Source organism: Suncus etruscus, chromosome 6 (assembly GCF_024139225.1).
Source record: "Suncus etruscus isolate mSunEtr1 chromosome 6, mSunEtr1.pri.cur, whole genome shotgun sequence".
NCBI classification, from domain to species: Eukaryota; Metazoa; Chordata; class Mammalia; order Eulipotyphla; family Soricidae; genus Suncus; species Suncus etruscus.
Window position 1 is genome coordinate 131,301,496 of NC_064853.1, and position 17,483 is coordinate 131,318,978.

Here is a 17,483-nt window from a genome sequence, read left to right on the forward strand (position 1 = left end):
CTTTGGGGCCTGGAGAGATAGCATGGAGTAAGGCATTTGCCTTGCATGCAAAAGGACAGTGGTTTGAATTCCGGCATCCCATATGGTCCCCCAAGTCTGCTAGGGGCGATTTCTGAGCAGAGCTAGGAGTAGCCCCTGAGCGCTGCCGGGTGTGACCCAAAAAAACAAAACAAAAACAACAAAAAGAAGAATATACTAACTCTGAAGGGAGAAATGGAGAAATGGCTTAGTACTGATAAACACACACACATATATGCATGTATATGACCTCCATACCTATAATTAATTAATCTTTGATAAAGGGCAAGAAATGCAAACTGAGCAAGGAAAGCCTCTTAAACAAGTGGTGTTGGGACAACTATTCAGCCACATGCAAAAAGTAAACTCAGATCTCCAAATTACACCATGCACAAAAGTCAAATAAAAATGAATTAAAGACCTTTATTTAAGACCTGAAACTATAAGTTATATAGAAGAAAATGTAGGCAAACACTCCATGACATTGAGACTAACAGTATCTTCAAGGAGGAAATACTTTCCATATAAGTAGAAGCAGAGATAAAGAAATGGGACTACATTAAACTGAGAAGCTTCTGTACCTAAAAGAAAACTGTGACAAGAATACAAAGGCCATCCACAGACTGGGAGAAACTATTCACCCAATAACCATCTGATAAGGGGCTAATACCTAAAATATACAAGGTATTGACAAAATTTAACAAGAAAAACATCTAACTAACCCTATCAAAAATTGGGAAGAAGAAATGAACAGACATTTCCTCAAAGAAAAATACACATGGTCAAAAGGCACATGAAAAGTTCTCCACATCACTAATTACCAGAGAGATGCAAATCGAAACAACAATGAGATATCATCTCATACCACAGCGACTGGCAAACATCACATAAGACAAGAACAACCAGTGATGGAGAAGATATGGGTAGAAAGAAACTCTCATTTACTGCTGGTGGAAATGCCGTCTAGTCCACTCTTTCTGGAAAACAATAAGGAGATTCCTCAAAAACCTGGATATTTAGCTTTCATATGATCCAGCAATACGACTACTAGGTATATATTTTAGAACACAAAAACACATACAAAACTGCCCTCTTTACTCCTATTTTTATAACTACACTAACAACTATGACAATAATAGTGAGAGAGAAATAGAATGCCTGTCTCAAATACAAGCAGGGAGAGAGGGAGGAGAGAAATGGAGGATATTGTTAGCAGAAACATTGACCTGGTGAAGGGGGTGTACATTTTATGACTGAAACCCAAATACAAACATGTTTGTAACCATGGTGCTCAACCACGACTGACTTCGGTTTGATACCTGGCAATCCATATGGTCCCCCGAGTCTGTCAGGGGCGATTTCTGAGCACTGAGCCAGGAGTAACCCCTGAGCGCCACTGGGTGTGACCCCAAACCAAACAAAACCAAATAAAAAAAAAGAAATTATTTTTAAAATATATAAGTAGAGACATAGGTGCTAATTTTCACAGTTATTCTACATCATCCCTGAAATAAAACTCTTCTGTTTTCCTGAAGTTCTTTTTACCTTTTCCTTTAATTATAATTACATGTCAGCTATCCACTGGTTGACATATAGTCTGAAGGCAGAGATCTTTAGAGTATAACCAATTTTAAGTTATTAGCAGGGACATCAGAAAATATAATAATTTAACAGGGATCCCTTAGCAATTCAATGACAATTATAAGCACTTTTCTATAAAAATAGGCACAAATGCAGAGTTTAAATATTTTTAAAATAAAATTTTATTGACTTACTATTGATTTATAATACTATGTGTTTTAAGAATACAACTTAAGGGCCGGAGAGATAGCATAGAGGTAAGGTGTTTGCCTTGCATGCAGAAGGATGGTGGTTCAAATCCCGGCATCCCATATCCCCTGTGCCTGCCAGGGGCAATTTTTGAGCATAGAGCCAGGAGTAACCCTTGAGTGCTGCTGGTGTGACCCAAAACCAAAAAAAGAATACAACCTCACTGCTTACTGTATTGCTATCTCATGTAGCAAAATTGTAGTGCTTGTCACACTATTACATTGATTAACTTTACCATATCTTCCTATCATCTTACCTTATTTTCTTGGTACATGAATCCATTGATGTGATGTTATTTCTATGTCTTAGCAATTGTGAATCATGCTATTTGGAATATAAATGAGTACATATGTTTTTAAACTAGTGTTTTCAGATTCTTTGGCTACTAGAAGGGGAGGTATTTTTCAACCACATAACATTTTTTCTGTATTTTTTTAAATTTTATTTTTAATAATGAGAACAAAGATGCACAGAGAGAGGACAAGGTAAAGTTACAGTGGAAGGACAATCACCCATAAATAGAATTCTTAGAAGAAGTCCCCTTGCTGATATCTTAACTTTGAACTTTCAGCCAAAGAATTTTAAGATAAATAAAACAGAACCCATGTACTATTACTTTATCCCTCAAGTCCCCGGATTGTAATACATTATAATATTTCTTAGCAGCACACAACGCAATCTAAAGCCATAAAACTTATGCAACTCCTTAAACATTAAATGCATATTTTTTTCTGTATTTTTAAAGGGTAAAAACAATTTTTTATGAAATTCTCATACCACTTTTCCATAGATGCTGCACAAGTTTACATTTCCACCAACAAAGTTTGAGGGTTCTTTGATTCCACATCTTCACCAAAAGGCATTTCTGGTCTTTGTTATTGTTGTGGTGATGGTGGTGGCAATGCCCGGAATCAGACCTGCTTGTGCTGGGTGTCAAACACACTTTCAGGGCATATTCTCTACCACTGAGCAACATCTGCCACCTTGTCTTTCTGATACAGTAATTCTTCCAGATTGATATCTGCCTGTGATCTTTGGTTTGAATTTGCTAGATAGTAAGTGTTGCACATGCACAGTTTTGTGGTGCAGTTTCACAAAGGCCCATGACTTAAGGATACCAGTAAAATGTACTTGGTAACTATTTAGTAAACCAGTTTAAAGGACTTAGCCAAAGTGTTATGCCCCAAATGTGATTTCTTCTACCTGGGAACTTTCAGACATAAGAAAAGTATTTTCATAGTCTATCAGATAAACTCATTTCAAAACACAATGGTAAATAATAGTTGTGAACTCAGTATTGTATCTTAGAATGAAAAAGTCATGACTCCTGCTTTTAGGAAGTTTTTTTTTATCTAGAAGTAATCTCTTTTTACTTGAGAAAATTAGCTGTATTGATAATGATACCCATTTTACTGGTCAGGGACAGGTGTATCCCTGCCATCACTCATATCATTGTAACCTTATGTCTAGTTATGTACTTCTTCCATAAAATGTAAACTCCATGATAGTAAGACTATGTCTCTTGCTTTTTTCCAGAAAAGATTGCTTTGCCCAGGAAAGTGTTCAATTAGTAGCTGTAGATTGGAAAGATGGATGGGTGGGTGGATAACTGAGTGAGTGGATGGCTGGATGAATTTATAAATCAAAGAATGAATAAATGAATGGGTGGATTGGTGAAAAATTTGTACAGTTTGGAATAGTGGACAAATGGATGAATGAGTTAACAATGAATGGGTTTATCTATGAGTGAATAGATGAATGTATGGGTGAATAAGTAAGCACATTTGTAAATGAATGTGTAGATAGATGAAAGGGTAGGTGTATGGATGGGTAGAAGGATGAATAGGTTAGTGGATAGGTAGGTAAGTGTATAATAAGCCAAGAATGGAAGGACTAGATTGACAAATGAATGCATGGATAGGAAAGTACATATATGGATGAGTGGTCAGGGTTAGGGAACTGAAAGTGAATAGAAATGTAGTTATTTTTTATTATTATTTCCTGGAAGCCTCATAAAGCTCAAATGAGCAGTTTCATCTTTTATCTTTATCTCTCTACATTCTTTCCCTGTCAGGACTCTCATGAGAGAATAGCAACAAATGGTATTCTTGAGTTGTTCTCTAAATAATGACCCCTGTCATTAGCCATTGCACCAAGATCTATAGTATTTTTTTGAAGCTTCATTCAGATATTTCTACTTCCCCTCATTGGGATGTTGGGCATATCAATCTAGTTTCCCCTCACTTCTCCCTCCTCTTACTTCCTTCTCTTTCTGCATAACCTCTCCAGTGACTCTCATTCTATCCTTCTTCCTGTTCTTCCCTCCCTTTCTTTCTTTCGATTCTCACTTTCTTCCTGGGGCCTTTCTGAGTCAGAAAGTTTACAGCTGTCATGGCCTGAATTTTAGCCCTTCATTTTAAAGAAAACTTCTAGTTTCTTATGTGTTTATTTGTGTCTTCAACTAGATTCCACAAAGCTTGAGAAAATCAGGAACCACTTCCTTTAAATCCCAATTTTCTTTGTATATTATACATATATATATATATATAATCTTTTTATTTAAACACCATGATTTACAAACATGATTGTAGTTGGATTTCAGTCATACAAAGAACACCCCACTTCACCAGTGCAACATTCCCACCACCAATGTCCCCAATCTCCCTTCTCCCCCACCCCTGCCTGTATTTGAGACAGGCATCCTACTTCTCTCACTCATTAACATTGTCATGGTAGTTGTTAGAAACAACAATTTTCTAATGCAGCATCCAGTGAAGAAATTAACTCTCTGCTTTTGAGGCAGAGGGCTGAGAAACCAGTCCTTGTTTTTTTTTTTTTTATCATAAAGCTTCACTTACAACTTATGTATATATATATATATATCTCTGCAGGAGTATTAAAAAAGGAGGTGCTAGATCCCAGCATGATATATTTGGACAGAACTTATCAATCTTTATACTATTAATATTGGAGCCAGGTAGTTCTTTGTTTTGAGTCTTTCCTAAACATTCTAGGCTGTCTACCAGCACTCCTGGCCCCGACTAGCTAGATGCTAGGATCTCCTTCACTCTTCTCCATCCAGATATAACAAGCAAAAATGTCTCCCGAGGGGCCTGGGAGATAGCACAACAGGTAAAGTGTGTGCCTTGCATGTAATTTATCTGAGTTAATTCTCCAGTATGGTCTTCTGAGTGCTGCCATGAATAATTTCTTAGTGTGTCACCAGGAGTAACTCTGGAGGATCATTGGGTGTGGTCTGAAAACTAACTCCACTGCTCAAAAATTGTCTCTAAATATCTATGGGAGCAAATTTGTACACATTTGAAAATAACTAATTTTGTTGTTTTTTTTTGGGGGGGGGATTTTAGTCAACACTTGGTAGTGCTTGTATTCTACTCCTGCTCTTCTTGAGGAGTCACTCCAGCAGTGCCAGGGAACCATACCCTGGCAGGAAGAGAATCACTGTTTTGAGAACTTGTGAAAACCCCAAATTTTCTCTTGTTGAATTTGTCACTTTGATCCATTAAAAACTGAGCATTAACATATTATTACAAAGATCTAGCAAGTGATCTAGTGCTCTTAGTATAGAGTAGGTGCTAAATATGCACAATGGTTACAGCATGTAGTCTTGAGCAGCCTACCTGATTTGACTCCTTCTTACCTACATTGACCAAGGATTTGAATTATATAACTGCCTCATTTTACTACTCTATAGAATGGTGATGATAGTAATTGTATGCAGCATGAGAACTGTGGTAATTACTAAGTAGGGGCTGAGTCTGCTACATAGAAAGCATTAGTAGAGGTTATAATTCCTCTATTCTCTACTGATCAATAGAAAAACATCTCCTCTATCTCCTTGGCTCCTTTTGCTGAGATCCTGTCTCAATTACTGCTGACTCACTGAATTTGAGCTTTGGCCTTGTTTCCAGAAGCTTTCGCTGCAACAGAACAGGCACCTGCCCTGATGCAATATGTCAGGATGTTGCCTTAGTGTTGGCATGATCAACATCTTGCCCAGAGACTTGAAACAATCTGCCTGCACATTTCAATCCATGCTTTACACTTGAATCTAAAATGGCACTGCCAGTTAAATGTTTTCCCCCTGGAGTGGGGATTCTTCAAATCTCTGATCAAGGATTTAAGAAGTGAGCTTCAGGCCATAACATTCTCTCCCCACACCGTATCCCCATTGTTTTGTTTCTTAACACTTAGTATTAGCTGAAACTTGGTTTTCAAACATGTCAGCAAATGGTAAGATCCAGGTGAGACACAAATTTATGTGGGGTCATAGGATCACTGCAATCAAAACTGGCAGACAAGCTAGGTTAGCATCTCTAGAAGTAATCTTGAAGTAATCCCAAGACTGAAGGACAGTGCTCTGCCAGAAGAGGGACACACATGAACTTCATTTTCATGTCCCTTTTGTTCAATAAGTATTTATTAGAGTTCATCAAATGTTGATCAAACCTCTACTCTGAGCCAGGTGCTGTTATCAGTCGTGGGGGTTTAGTGACCAGTAGGCACACAGGTTCATGTACATGCATTTTCACACACTGAGTTATGACATTAATAATAAACTGGTCAGGAAAGCAAGTGCTGTAGATCCAATACTCTTTTTTTTTACCACTTTCTTTTTGAGTTAAGCTTCCTTTGAGTTTTCTTTCTTTCTTTCTTTCTTTCTTTCTTTCTTTCTTTCTTTCTTTCTTTCTTTCTTTCTTTCTTTCTTTCTTTCTTTCTTTCTTTCTTTCTTTCATTCTTTCTTTCTTTCTTTCTTTCTTTCTTCTTTCTTTCTTTCTTTCTTTCTCTCTCTCTTTCTTTCTTTCTTTCTTTCTTCTTTTTCTTTCTTTCTTTCTCTTTCTTTCTTTCTTTCTTTCTTTCTTTATATATTCTTTTCTTTATTCTTTTATTTATTCTTTTCTTTCTTTCTTTATTTATTTCTTTCTTTATTTCTTTCTTTCTTTCTTTATTTCTTTCTTTCTTTCTTTCTTTCTTTCTTTCTTTCTTCTTTCTTCCTTCCTTCCTTCCTTCCTTCCTTCCTTCCTTCCTTCCTTCCTTCCTTCCTTCCTTCCTTCCTTCCTTCCTTCCTTCCTTCCTTCCTTCCTTCCTTCCTTCCTTCCTTCCTTCCTTCCTTCCTTCCTTCCTTCCTTTCTTTCTTTCTTTCTTTCTTTCTTTCTTTCTTTCGCTTTTGGGCCAAACCCTGTGACACTCAGGAGTCACTCCTGGCTATGTGCTCAGAAATTGCTCCTGGCTTGGGGAACCATATGGGATGCCGGAGGATTGAACAGTGGTCCTTTCTAAGTCAGCTGCATGCAAGGCATATGCCCTACTACTGTGCCACCTCTCCGGCCCCTCTTTGAGTTTCTTGAATCCTACATGGATAATATACCTTGGGCAATTACTGTGATTAGTGAGTTGATATTAGTAAACCAGTAGAATTTTTGTATCTCTTATTGGTTGTATATATCTGATACCTATCAGAATAACCCTGTATCCAGAATAGTACTTAGCATATAGTGGACACTCACATGAATATTTGTTGAAAATTGTGTATTTGTTACATAATGTATTTAATAAAGTTCTACCATTGTCTAGATATGTGTAGTGATTAGAATTTATACTTCTGTCATAAAAAGAATATATAAGTCCAAGATACCACTGTACTTAGGTCCTAACATACCTGGCTCAGAAATCACAGAAATCACACCCTCATTTCTCTCAATTGAAAGCGATAGTGTTTACTTTTGTCTTAATTTTCTATGCTTTGGTTTCTGATGTGCATGGCACTTTGATACGAGTAAGTGAAGCTGGTAGATTAAATCAGAATTGGAAACAGGATGGAAATCCCATGTCTCACTGTGTCTACCTATTTTTGCTGTTTCCCTACTCCAGTCTTGCAGTTTGAGAGTCTTCACTGGAGTTTATGACCCTAGGTGGCGCTGGTGCTTAAAATACCCTTTTGGTCCTCAGCCTGAATGTCTTGTTTTGGTGAGCTTGCCAGTAATCAACTGCTTATTTGGTACCTGAATATATTAGTTTGACGTATGGAGAGGCTCAGTCCTCCTTGGGTTGTGTAGTCTCCAAGTCATGTAAACTTCTTATGAAAGGGGAAGCTGCACTGCTTCTGTGAGAATACTTCTTGTCTCTCTCTGTGTGGGCAAGTATGAATGAACATAGTGGGCCAGGGTATGATTAAAATGTGCTTTACCTATTATCTTATATACTACTCATGTTTTCCTCATGTTTTTTTCTGTCACTCAAAACGTGGGAGTAGTTAGGACTGCAGGGAATGGAGAAGAAAACATTCTATTCTTACATTGGTCAGAAGTAAATGTTAGTGAGGATGTGAAACAAATAAGGTTCAGAGATAAGCCATCAAATTTGAACATGGATGGCATTCTGGTTCAAAGTTTCCTGTTAGTCATTTAAAAACTTAACAGAATTGGGTACTGGTATGCAAAGCCACTTCCTTTGTCAGTTATGTCTGCTTTTCTCCAAGTGGAGTCTTAAGAATTGACTTTTGCAAAGCACTTTTGCAAAAGCAATAATATATTTATAAATTAAATGTTTTTTACTTTCATAAAATATGAATTCTTGGCTTGCATTCCAAGCTTTCACATCGAGTGCCAGCTCTGTCCCAAACATCGTAAGCTAGTCTATGTGAGTCTCTCACTAATTAAACTGGGTAGACAGTGCAGGGGTCTCAAACTCGCGGCCCGCGACCCTCAAACGGCCCTCCATACATTTTGTGGCCCTGCCCTAGAGGAATCTTTTTTGTTTTGTTTTGTTTTAGTTGTTTGGGTCACACCCCCCAATGTTCAAGGCTTACTATTGACTTTGCACTCAAGGATCACCCCGACTTTGCCTCCTGTGGCCCGCAGGTAAATCGAGTTTGAGGGTGAAGAAGAGTCAGAAAATTCAGTGGGGAAACAACCAGGGAACAAAACACAGTCTTGCCCTGCCCCAAAGCAAACAATATGAAAGACTTTCTTCTTAGAAATCTTTTCGAAGCGATATGGAGATTCCTCCAAAAACTGGAAATCGAGCTCCCATACGATCCAGCTATACCACTCCTAGGAATATACCCTAGGAACACAAAAATACAATACAAAAACCCCTTCCTTACACCTATATTCATTGCAGCTCTATTTACCATAGCAAGACTCTGGAAACAACCAAGATGCCCTTCAACAGACGAATGGCTAAAGAAACTGTGGTACATATACACAATGGAATATTATGCAGCTGTCAGGAGAGATGAAGTCATGAAATTTTCCTATACATGGATGTACATGGAATCTATTATGCTGAGTGAAATAAGTCAGAGAGAGAGAGAGAAAAACGCAGAATGGTCTCACTCATCTATGGGTTTTAAGAAAAATGAAAGACACCCTTGTAATAATAATTTTCAGACACAAAAGAGAAAAGAGCTGGAAGTTCCAGCTCACCTCAGGAAGCTCACCACAAAGAGTGATGAGTTTAGTTAGAGAAATAACTACATTTTGAACTGTCCTAATATTGAGAATGTATGAGGGAAATGTAGAGCCTGTTTAGGGTACAGGCGGGGGTTGGGTGGGGAGGAGGGAGATTTGGGACTTGGGTGATGGGAATGTTGCACTGGTGATGGGTGGTGTTCCTTTTATGACTGAAACCCAAACACAATCATGTATGTAATCAAGGTGTTTAAATAAAAAAAATTATGCATTAAAAAAAAAAAAAGAAGTAAACCTTTAGCACTGCTGGGTAAGGAAAAAAAAAAAAAAAGAAATCTTTTCGACTCTGCAGCTCTGCCCAGCTATCAAAGGCAGGTCTTCAGTCACATATTTGGGGCTGGAAGGAGTAAGGAGTGAGGAGTCTGTATAAGAGCACCAGCAAACTCTATGTCCAAACAGTGTGTATGTCCTCACCTATGTGAGTATAGGGTTTGAAATTAGGCCAAGATTGGAGGGAATTATGAAATGGGTTATTGGGGCCAGAACAATAGCACAGTGGGCGGGGCATTTGTCTTGCATGCAGCTGACCCGGGTTTGATCCCTGATAACCATATGGTCCCCTGAACCTGCCAGAAGTAATTTCTAAGTGTAGAGCCAGGAATAATCCCTGAGTGCTTCCAGGTGTGGCCAAAACCCAAAACCAAAATCAATCAAACAAACAAAAGAATGGGCTATTCTTTCTTATGTAAGAGAAAAGAGTGCATGAAAATGGCATTGATTATAAGGGGGAAATTGCAAATCAAAACCACACGATGTTACCTACTATCTGTTAGAGTCACTATTATCAAAATGACAAGAAAGAAAAATGTTGGTGAGGATTTGAAATAAATTGATCCTTTTTATACTGTTTTTTTGGGATATCAGTTGGTGAAGTTTCTATGTAAATAATATGGAGATTTCTCAAAAAAATAAGGATAGCATGGAGGGGGAACCAAAAAAATTAAGGATAGAAGTTCTTTATAATCCAACTACTCTGTTACTGAGTATGTATCCCAAAACTACAAAAACACAAAAGCTGAAAGATATATGAATCTCTGTGGCCATAGGCCATTATTATCCATTGCCTGGGTATAGCAACCTAAATGTCATTGACAAACGAATGGCTAAAGAAAAGTTACAGTATTGATGAAACAATGGAATACTACTCAACCACAGCAAGGATGAAAATGAATTTACATAACATAAATTATACACATTCTGGCCCCTGTCTCCCTTCTTGTATCATTCTGTTCACATCTTCTTACTTAATACACAGTAGTTTCCTTTGTGCCTTCTGAGCATGCCAAGTATTCTTTCTTCCTCAGGACTTTTGTACACGCTCTTCCCTTCCTGTAATGCTCTTCTTGTGTCTTTATAATTTATTTGTCTAAATCCATCTGTTCTAGAAGGACTTCCTAACTTTTTTGGAAGGGATCTTTAGGCCACACCCGGTAATGCTCAGGGGTCACTCCTAGCTATGCACTCGGAAATTGCTCCTGGCTTGGGGGACTGTATGGGACACCAGGGGATCAAACCGAAGTCTGTCCTAGGTCAGCCACGTGCAAGGCAAACGCCCTACCATTGTGCCACCATTCTGACCCCGTGGACTTCCTAACTGCTATACAATGAAAATGAATGCTCTCTATTATTCTCTGCTAGACCTTTTTAGCTGCTTCTATCATCATCAGTATTAGGTAATATTACACTGGCTTTCATACTCACCAGAAAAGCATATGCCAGCCATTTTATGGGAGCTGACTTCCTAAGTATTTTCTGAATGATAAATAATGAAAACGATCTAGGCTCATACCATCCATTCTCTTTAGGGTTTTTCCCAAATCACACTCATTGAATCCTACATTGTTCTTGAAGGCATCTGAGGATGATTTTGGTTTTCAAGGTTATATTTTATTTTGGGTTTCCACACTTAGTTGTGCTCTGTGCTTTCTCCTGGCTTTGTGATTAGATATTACTCTTGATGGGATTTGGGGGACCTTATGTGGTGCTGGGATCAAAGATGAGTCAGTTGTATGCTACACTATCACTCTTGCCTCATGAAGATGGCGATTCTATCTTGGGCCTTAAAAATTGACTGCAGCCTAAACTAGGTAATCAGCAAATGATTTTCAGCAGAATCTAAGCACATCGATGGCATGGTATTATTTTATGTTCAAGGAACTGATTTTTAGTGGAGGCTCTGTTAGCACAGAGAAGACTTTGGGAATATTTATAGCAAATTCCTTGCTCCCCAACATGTAACAGTGGGAAGACAGAGTGATCCTTGAATTTTAGATGCTAAGATGAGTCCTGCCAACCATTAGTGAATGGGAATTCATTGTGACAAGCAGAGACTATGAAGAAAGAACAGTTCTGGCTAGAAAAATTGATTTTGGTAAGACCTGATGAATGGCATCTTTATCTACAAAGGTTGTAGGTAGAAGAAATAAATGCCTTCCTTAGATGGTAAAGGTTGTAGGAAATTTAATATTGGAGAGATTGACATTTTTAGATTGTGATAATCAGAATGGCATTATGGGAAAACAGTGAGTGGACATCATAGATTTTGAGAATATCAAAATTGGGTATTTTGACTCAAATGAGTCCTACCAGTCATTAGTAAATGGGAAGTCATTTCCTAGTCTGAGACTTTGGCCATATTGTTTATTTTATTAGAGCTTCTGTCTTCTCACCTGTAACACAGGCTCAATAGTTTATACTTCACAGGATTGCTTTGAGAGCAAAATGCCTGGTATACAGTAAGAGCTCAACCATAGTTGATAATACAAATACTCCTTTTCATTCAAACTTGTTCTAAAGACATTGGGCTTAGTAATGAATAGACGTTAGGTACCTGGCAGAGTCTGTGGCAGAGTGGGTTTCTGTATTAGTTTAGTTTAGTTTAGTTTAGTTTAGTTCATGTGAGATACTCTTATGTGGAAGATTGAGAATGGGAGAGCAGAAGGAAAGGAGGAAATCTCACCAACTGCCTCTCTTTCATTTTACAGCCATATACAACTTCCAAGGCAACAGTGCCTGCCAGCTCTCCTTGCAGATTGGTGATGTGGTGCGAATACAGGAGACCTGTGGAGGTAAGTCATGGACTCATGGGTCCTTGAATGCCAGAGCCCTTGGCTAACAATGTTGTGACATCTGCCATTAAAATAGCACTTCCAATTTCTTTATAGAACCTGTAGCTGTGTGCTGCTTGTTTAAATATATTCTGCCAATATTGTCAGAAAGTAGTGTTTTATGAGTTTAGGAATTTATACTTGATAAGAAAGACCCAACTGGATAGTTTGGTGTTTATTGTATTCTCTGATGGTCACAGCTGGTGGGCTGACTATTGTGGCCTGTGACAATCTCCAAATATACTTCTTTAATAGGATCAATGCCATTATAAAGGAAGTTAAACACATTTAGGATTTTGAAACTGTTCCTACTCCCAGCTGTATACAAAAGTGCCTGGTTCTCATGCCCCTCAGCAAGCTGGGGGCCCCTCATAAAACCTAGTTCACAGTGAGAGACCAGGGAGGGGTTGATACCAAATACTCTGTGCTGTTTCCCCATGCCCCAATTCCAACCCTGTCTGATGCAAATCTACTTCTATCCAGTGGCAGTTAAGTGTTATTGTCTGCCAAGGGCATAAAGAAACAAGACATAACACAGCAAGACATTTTTTTCTGTGTCTCTTCAAGGCTGCTGAATGTGAAGCCTCAGAAACTGGCTTTTGCTGGTGAGGAGTCCAGGGGAAGTAAACTGGGGGCTGTTCTTTCCATTCCCTGTGTTGTAGGTCTGTATGCTTTCCCCATCCTATGCTGGCTAGGACAGTTGGGGAAGCCTTGGTAGTTATTTTTAATGTCCTATATCTTGAAACTCAGACAAATACGGTATCCTCTTTTCTTCATGCAGTTTCCTTGGAGAGAGCTGGAGGGCAGTAAACTGACATTATATTATATTATATTATATTATATTATATTATATTATATTATATTATATTATATTATATTATATTATATTATATTATATTATATTATATTATATTATATTATATTATATTATATTATATTATATTATATTATATTATATTATATTATATAATAGTCAGATACTTCCAGTGATTTTTGCCTTGCCTGAAGCTCAATCTTCAGAGAAGTTCTACTGGCTGACTCATGCCTAGTTTGAAGTTAACAGTATTCTTGCTTCCTTTTTTTAATCTGTGATTACAAACATGACTGTAGTTGGGTTTTGCTCACAAAAAGAATACCACCCCCTTCACCAGTGCAACATTCCCACCACCAATTCACCCCATATCCAGTATTCTTGCTTCTGACCTCTTATATTCTTGTTTTTTACTTTTAATTATTTTATTGCACTGATTTTTTTTACTTTATTTAAAGAAAATACAGCACAAAGTTGATATAGTTGACCATAATACATTTTTTAAAACAAGTTAATAGTTTTTTTGAGGGGGGGTTCATACCCGGCAGTGCTCAGGGGTTACTCCTGGCTCTACACTCAGAAATAGCTCCTGGCAGGCTAAGGGGGACCTTATGGGATGCCAGGATTTTGAACCACCGACCTTCTGCATGCAAGGCAAACACCTTACCTACATGCTATCTCTCCGGCCCCAGACAAGTTATTAAATAAAGAATAGAAAGAAAAAGAAAAAAGAAAAAGGAAAGAAAACTTTTTAAAAAAAGAAAGAAAAAAGAATAGTAGTAAAGTAAGCTAATTTGTGAAAATAACTGTATCTCCAATAAAGTCATTAATGGCAGATTTAGTAAGCTTCTCTTCTTATCTGTTCATTTTGTTAAGTTGATATGTTCCTATAGGGATGACATTCATCAAACAAATGAAGTTGGCCAGAAATTCAAAGCACTATCATTGATATTGTGGGGCATGTTATCTGTTGTTAGGCTTTCCAGAAGCTAGATGATATGGGAGGAGGAGGAAAGTTGCCCATACTTAATTCAAAAAGCCCTGGTGATATCAGCCCAAATACTGGTGTACCTAAAGTTTGGTTAGATTGGTGTTCCCAAGGGAAAGATAGAGAGGTGCTAAGGTAGGGCCATCAGGAAAATGGTGATTCTGGATGATGGATGCAGCAGGTGTGGTGTTGGCAGGGTGAGGGCTTGGCCCACCCTCTCTCCTCCCAAGATGGCCAGCTGTCTGCTGTAGGGCCAGTGTACTCATGATCTTTCACAGCTTGGTTTACATTTTGTTTGAGAAAAGAGTGAGTCTATGGACTTGGTCTGGTTCAAATATGGTGACTTCATTTGTGGATGTGATTATAGTTGCCAGACTTCCAGGAAGAAGGAAGATATGAGTAGGAGGGTGCCTGCACTTGCTCCAAAAAGCCCTGGTGATAGCAGTATTGGGCTGTTTAAAAAATTAATTTGATTTATTTAAAGAACATGTATCACATAATTGACATAGTTGATCATAATACATTTGTTTCCAGGTAAGTGGGAGAGAAATTATTAATAAAAAAAGGAAAAGAAGAAAGAGGAAAATAAAATGAGTACAGCACCAAGCAAATTTGTGAAAATTATTGTATCTCCAATAAGGTCATTAAGTCACTGTCAGGAGGTTTAGTAAGCTCCTGTTGCTAGTTGACCATTTTCTTTTCTTTATTATTATATTTTTTATAATGTTTTGTGGCCTCAGGGTCTAGGAATTCCAAGCACCATTGTTGATACTACAGCTTTTGTGGGAATGTGTTTTTGGGCTGCCAGGCTTCTGGAAGTATGAGAAGGGGGAATTGTAGGGTAGGGTGGGAAGGGAATGAGAGGGTGGTACACTCACTTCAATAAAAGTGCTGGTGATATCACTGCAATATTGGTGTACCTGGACATTTGGTAAGATTGGTGTTTCTGAAGAGCCATAGAGAGCGGTAAAACAGGGCCATTGGTAAAACAAGTGGCAATTGTGGGTTATGAGTGCATCAGGCTTGGCTTTGCTATGTTGATCCACTTTCTCCTCTTACTCTTGCCAGCTTTCAACTGCATGCCTAGTGCATCCATATGTTTTCACAGCTTGATTTGAATCTCTTTAGAGAACAGAGTGAGTCTATGGATCTGGCCAGATATGATATGGTGACTGAATTTTTTAGTGTAGTGTCCCGTTGGTCTGATTTTTAATGTATCCTCGCAACAAACAGTTACCATACCTATATGGAAAACACTGAGTATATTAATTTGGTTTTCTATTGGCAAATTATGAATACTTTGAAATTGCAATATTCAAAAGTTTGTAGGAATTATTCTAGATAGCTAATCCATTGATATGCAGATATTTATGATTTATTTTTATTATATTTCCATAGTTTTCTAATTGGAAATAAGGGAATACAAAGAATGGCCAGAAGACCTTCATTAGCTTAGGGTTCTGAGATTAGCCTACTGGAGTATCTTCTTTGCAGATAATATACATGCCCAGTATTTTGATTGGAGTATTAGTAAAAAAGTAAAAAATGTATATAATAGTAAAAAAATAGTATAGTAAAAATGTTTATAATAGAAAGAACTTGGTTTTGTTTATTAAACACTCTTAAGAAATTAGTTGAAAAACAAATTCCAATCTATTGAGAGAGCAGTCAAAAAATTAAAAATAGTAATTAAAAAAAGCTAGGTTGTTAAAAAGGAAAGTGGTGACTATAGAGTCCAAGTGGATTGATTTATTAAAATTAATGTTAGAAGCCTTAATGTTTAGGGCTGAGAATATAGTTCAGTGGTATAGCATTCAAAATTTCATGTATTATTAGACTTTGGGCTTACTACCTAGGATTGTTTTTAATCATGTTGATATGGGGACAGTGATAGCACAGCCATAAGGTGTGCCTTACACATGGCCAACACAGGACAGACCCTGGTTTGAATCCCAGCATCCCATATGGTCCCCAGAGCTTGCCAGGAGCTACTTTTAAGAGTAGAGCCAGGAATAACTCCTGAATGTCTCCAGGTGTGACCCAAAAACCAAAAATAATAATAATAATGTTGATATGAATCCCCAAAAGAATGTTGTTATTAATAGAACTGAACCATGTAGAAAAAAAGTCAAATAGGGTTGAGAAATGGGAAGAGGAGGGGCTGGAGCAAGTGGTACAGCATTTGTTTTGCATACAGCTGATTCAGGATGAACCTCAGTTTGATCCCTGGCATCCCATAAGATCCCCCAAGCCAGGAGCTATTTCACTGGATGTGGCCCCAAAAACAAAAACAAAAAATAAACAAAAACAAAAGAAATGGGAAGAGGAATTGGAGAGGATAGATTATATTCAAAACAGAAAATTGGTCAATATTAATTAGAAATAAAACATGTAATTAAAAAAACCATAGCTATGACAAATATTTTAATGCTAGGCCGGAGAGATAGCATGGAGGTAGTGTGTTTGCCTTTTATGCAGAGGACGGTGGTTCGAATCCTGGCATTCCATATGGTCCCCCGAGCCTGCCAGGAGTGATTTCTGAGTGGAGCCAAGAGTAACCTCTGAGTGCTGCCCGGTGTGACCCAAAAACAAACAAAAAAATTAATGTTTCATAACTACTTTTATTTTATTTTATTTTTTTCATAACTACTTTTAGAGGAGTTTTTAGATCTTTCCTGTGAAGAAAGATTTCACTGAAGTTAAACTTTTGTTTCAGCTTTACTTGATTGTTCTGTTAATATTGGCCCATCAAACTGGTGGTGCCATGCAATGGCCTGAAAATGTGGTGCTGTTTATGTTGTACCAATCCTAGGATTACTTGGGCCTTTCTTTTGATTCCTGGAGGTCTCTAGGGTTGCACTTGGCAATGCCTCAGGAACCATGCTGTGTCTGGGTTCAAACCTGAATTGGTTTAATGTTAGACATGTACCCTAACCATTGTCCTATTTTCTGGTATTAGTAATATATTCTTGTCATTTAAAAAGTCAAGAGTTCAGAAGAGGAACCTGTTGCTAGACCTAATGCTTATTTCTTTCTTTGTATCATATTTCTCAACTTTTTCTGCCTAGAGGCAGTATAAACATTTGTGTCCTGATTTTAGATGTGAAAATCACATATAAGTGTTTATTGAGCAATGGGAATTCCTCATAGGGAGATAAAAATGAAAAAGCAATGCTATTTTTTCTAGTCACTTCTTTTGGTCATATTTGGTTGACATCTTTCCTGGTATTTAATGG

At 37.7% G+C, this 17,483-nt stretch overlaps 1 protein-coding gene across 1 annotated transcript in view; it reads left to right on the forward strand.

The window, feature by feature from the left end:
- Nucleotides 1–17,483, forward strand: part of DOCK2 (dedicator of cytokinesis 2) — a 442,819-nt gene that overhangs the window by 13,653 nt on the left and 411,683 nt on the right. The window contains exon 3 of the mRNA XM_049775655.1: nt 12,326–12,409. Within this exon, the coding sequence (XP_049631612.1) occupies nt 12,326–12,409 (84 nt within the window). The remainder of the gene's footprint in view (nt 1–12,325; nt 12,410–17,483) is intronic.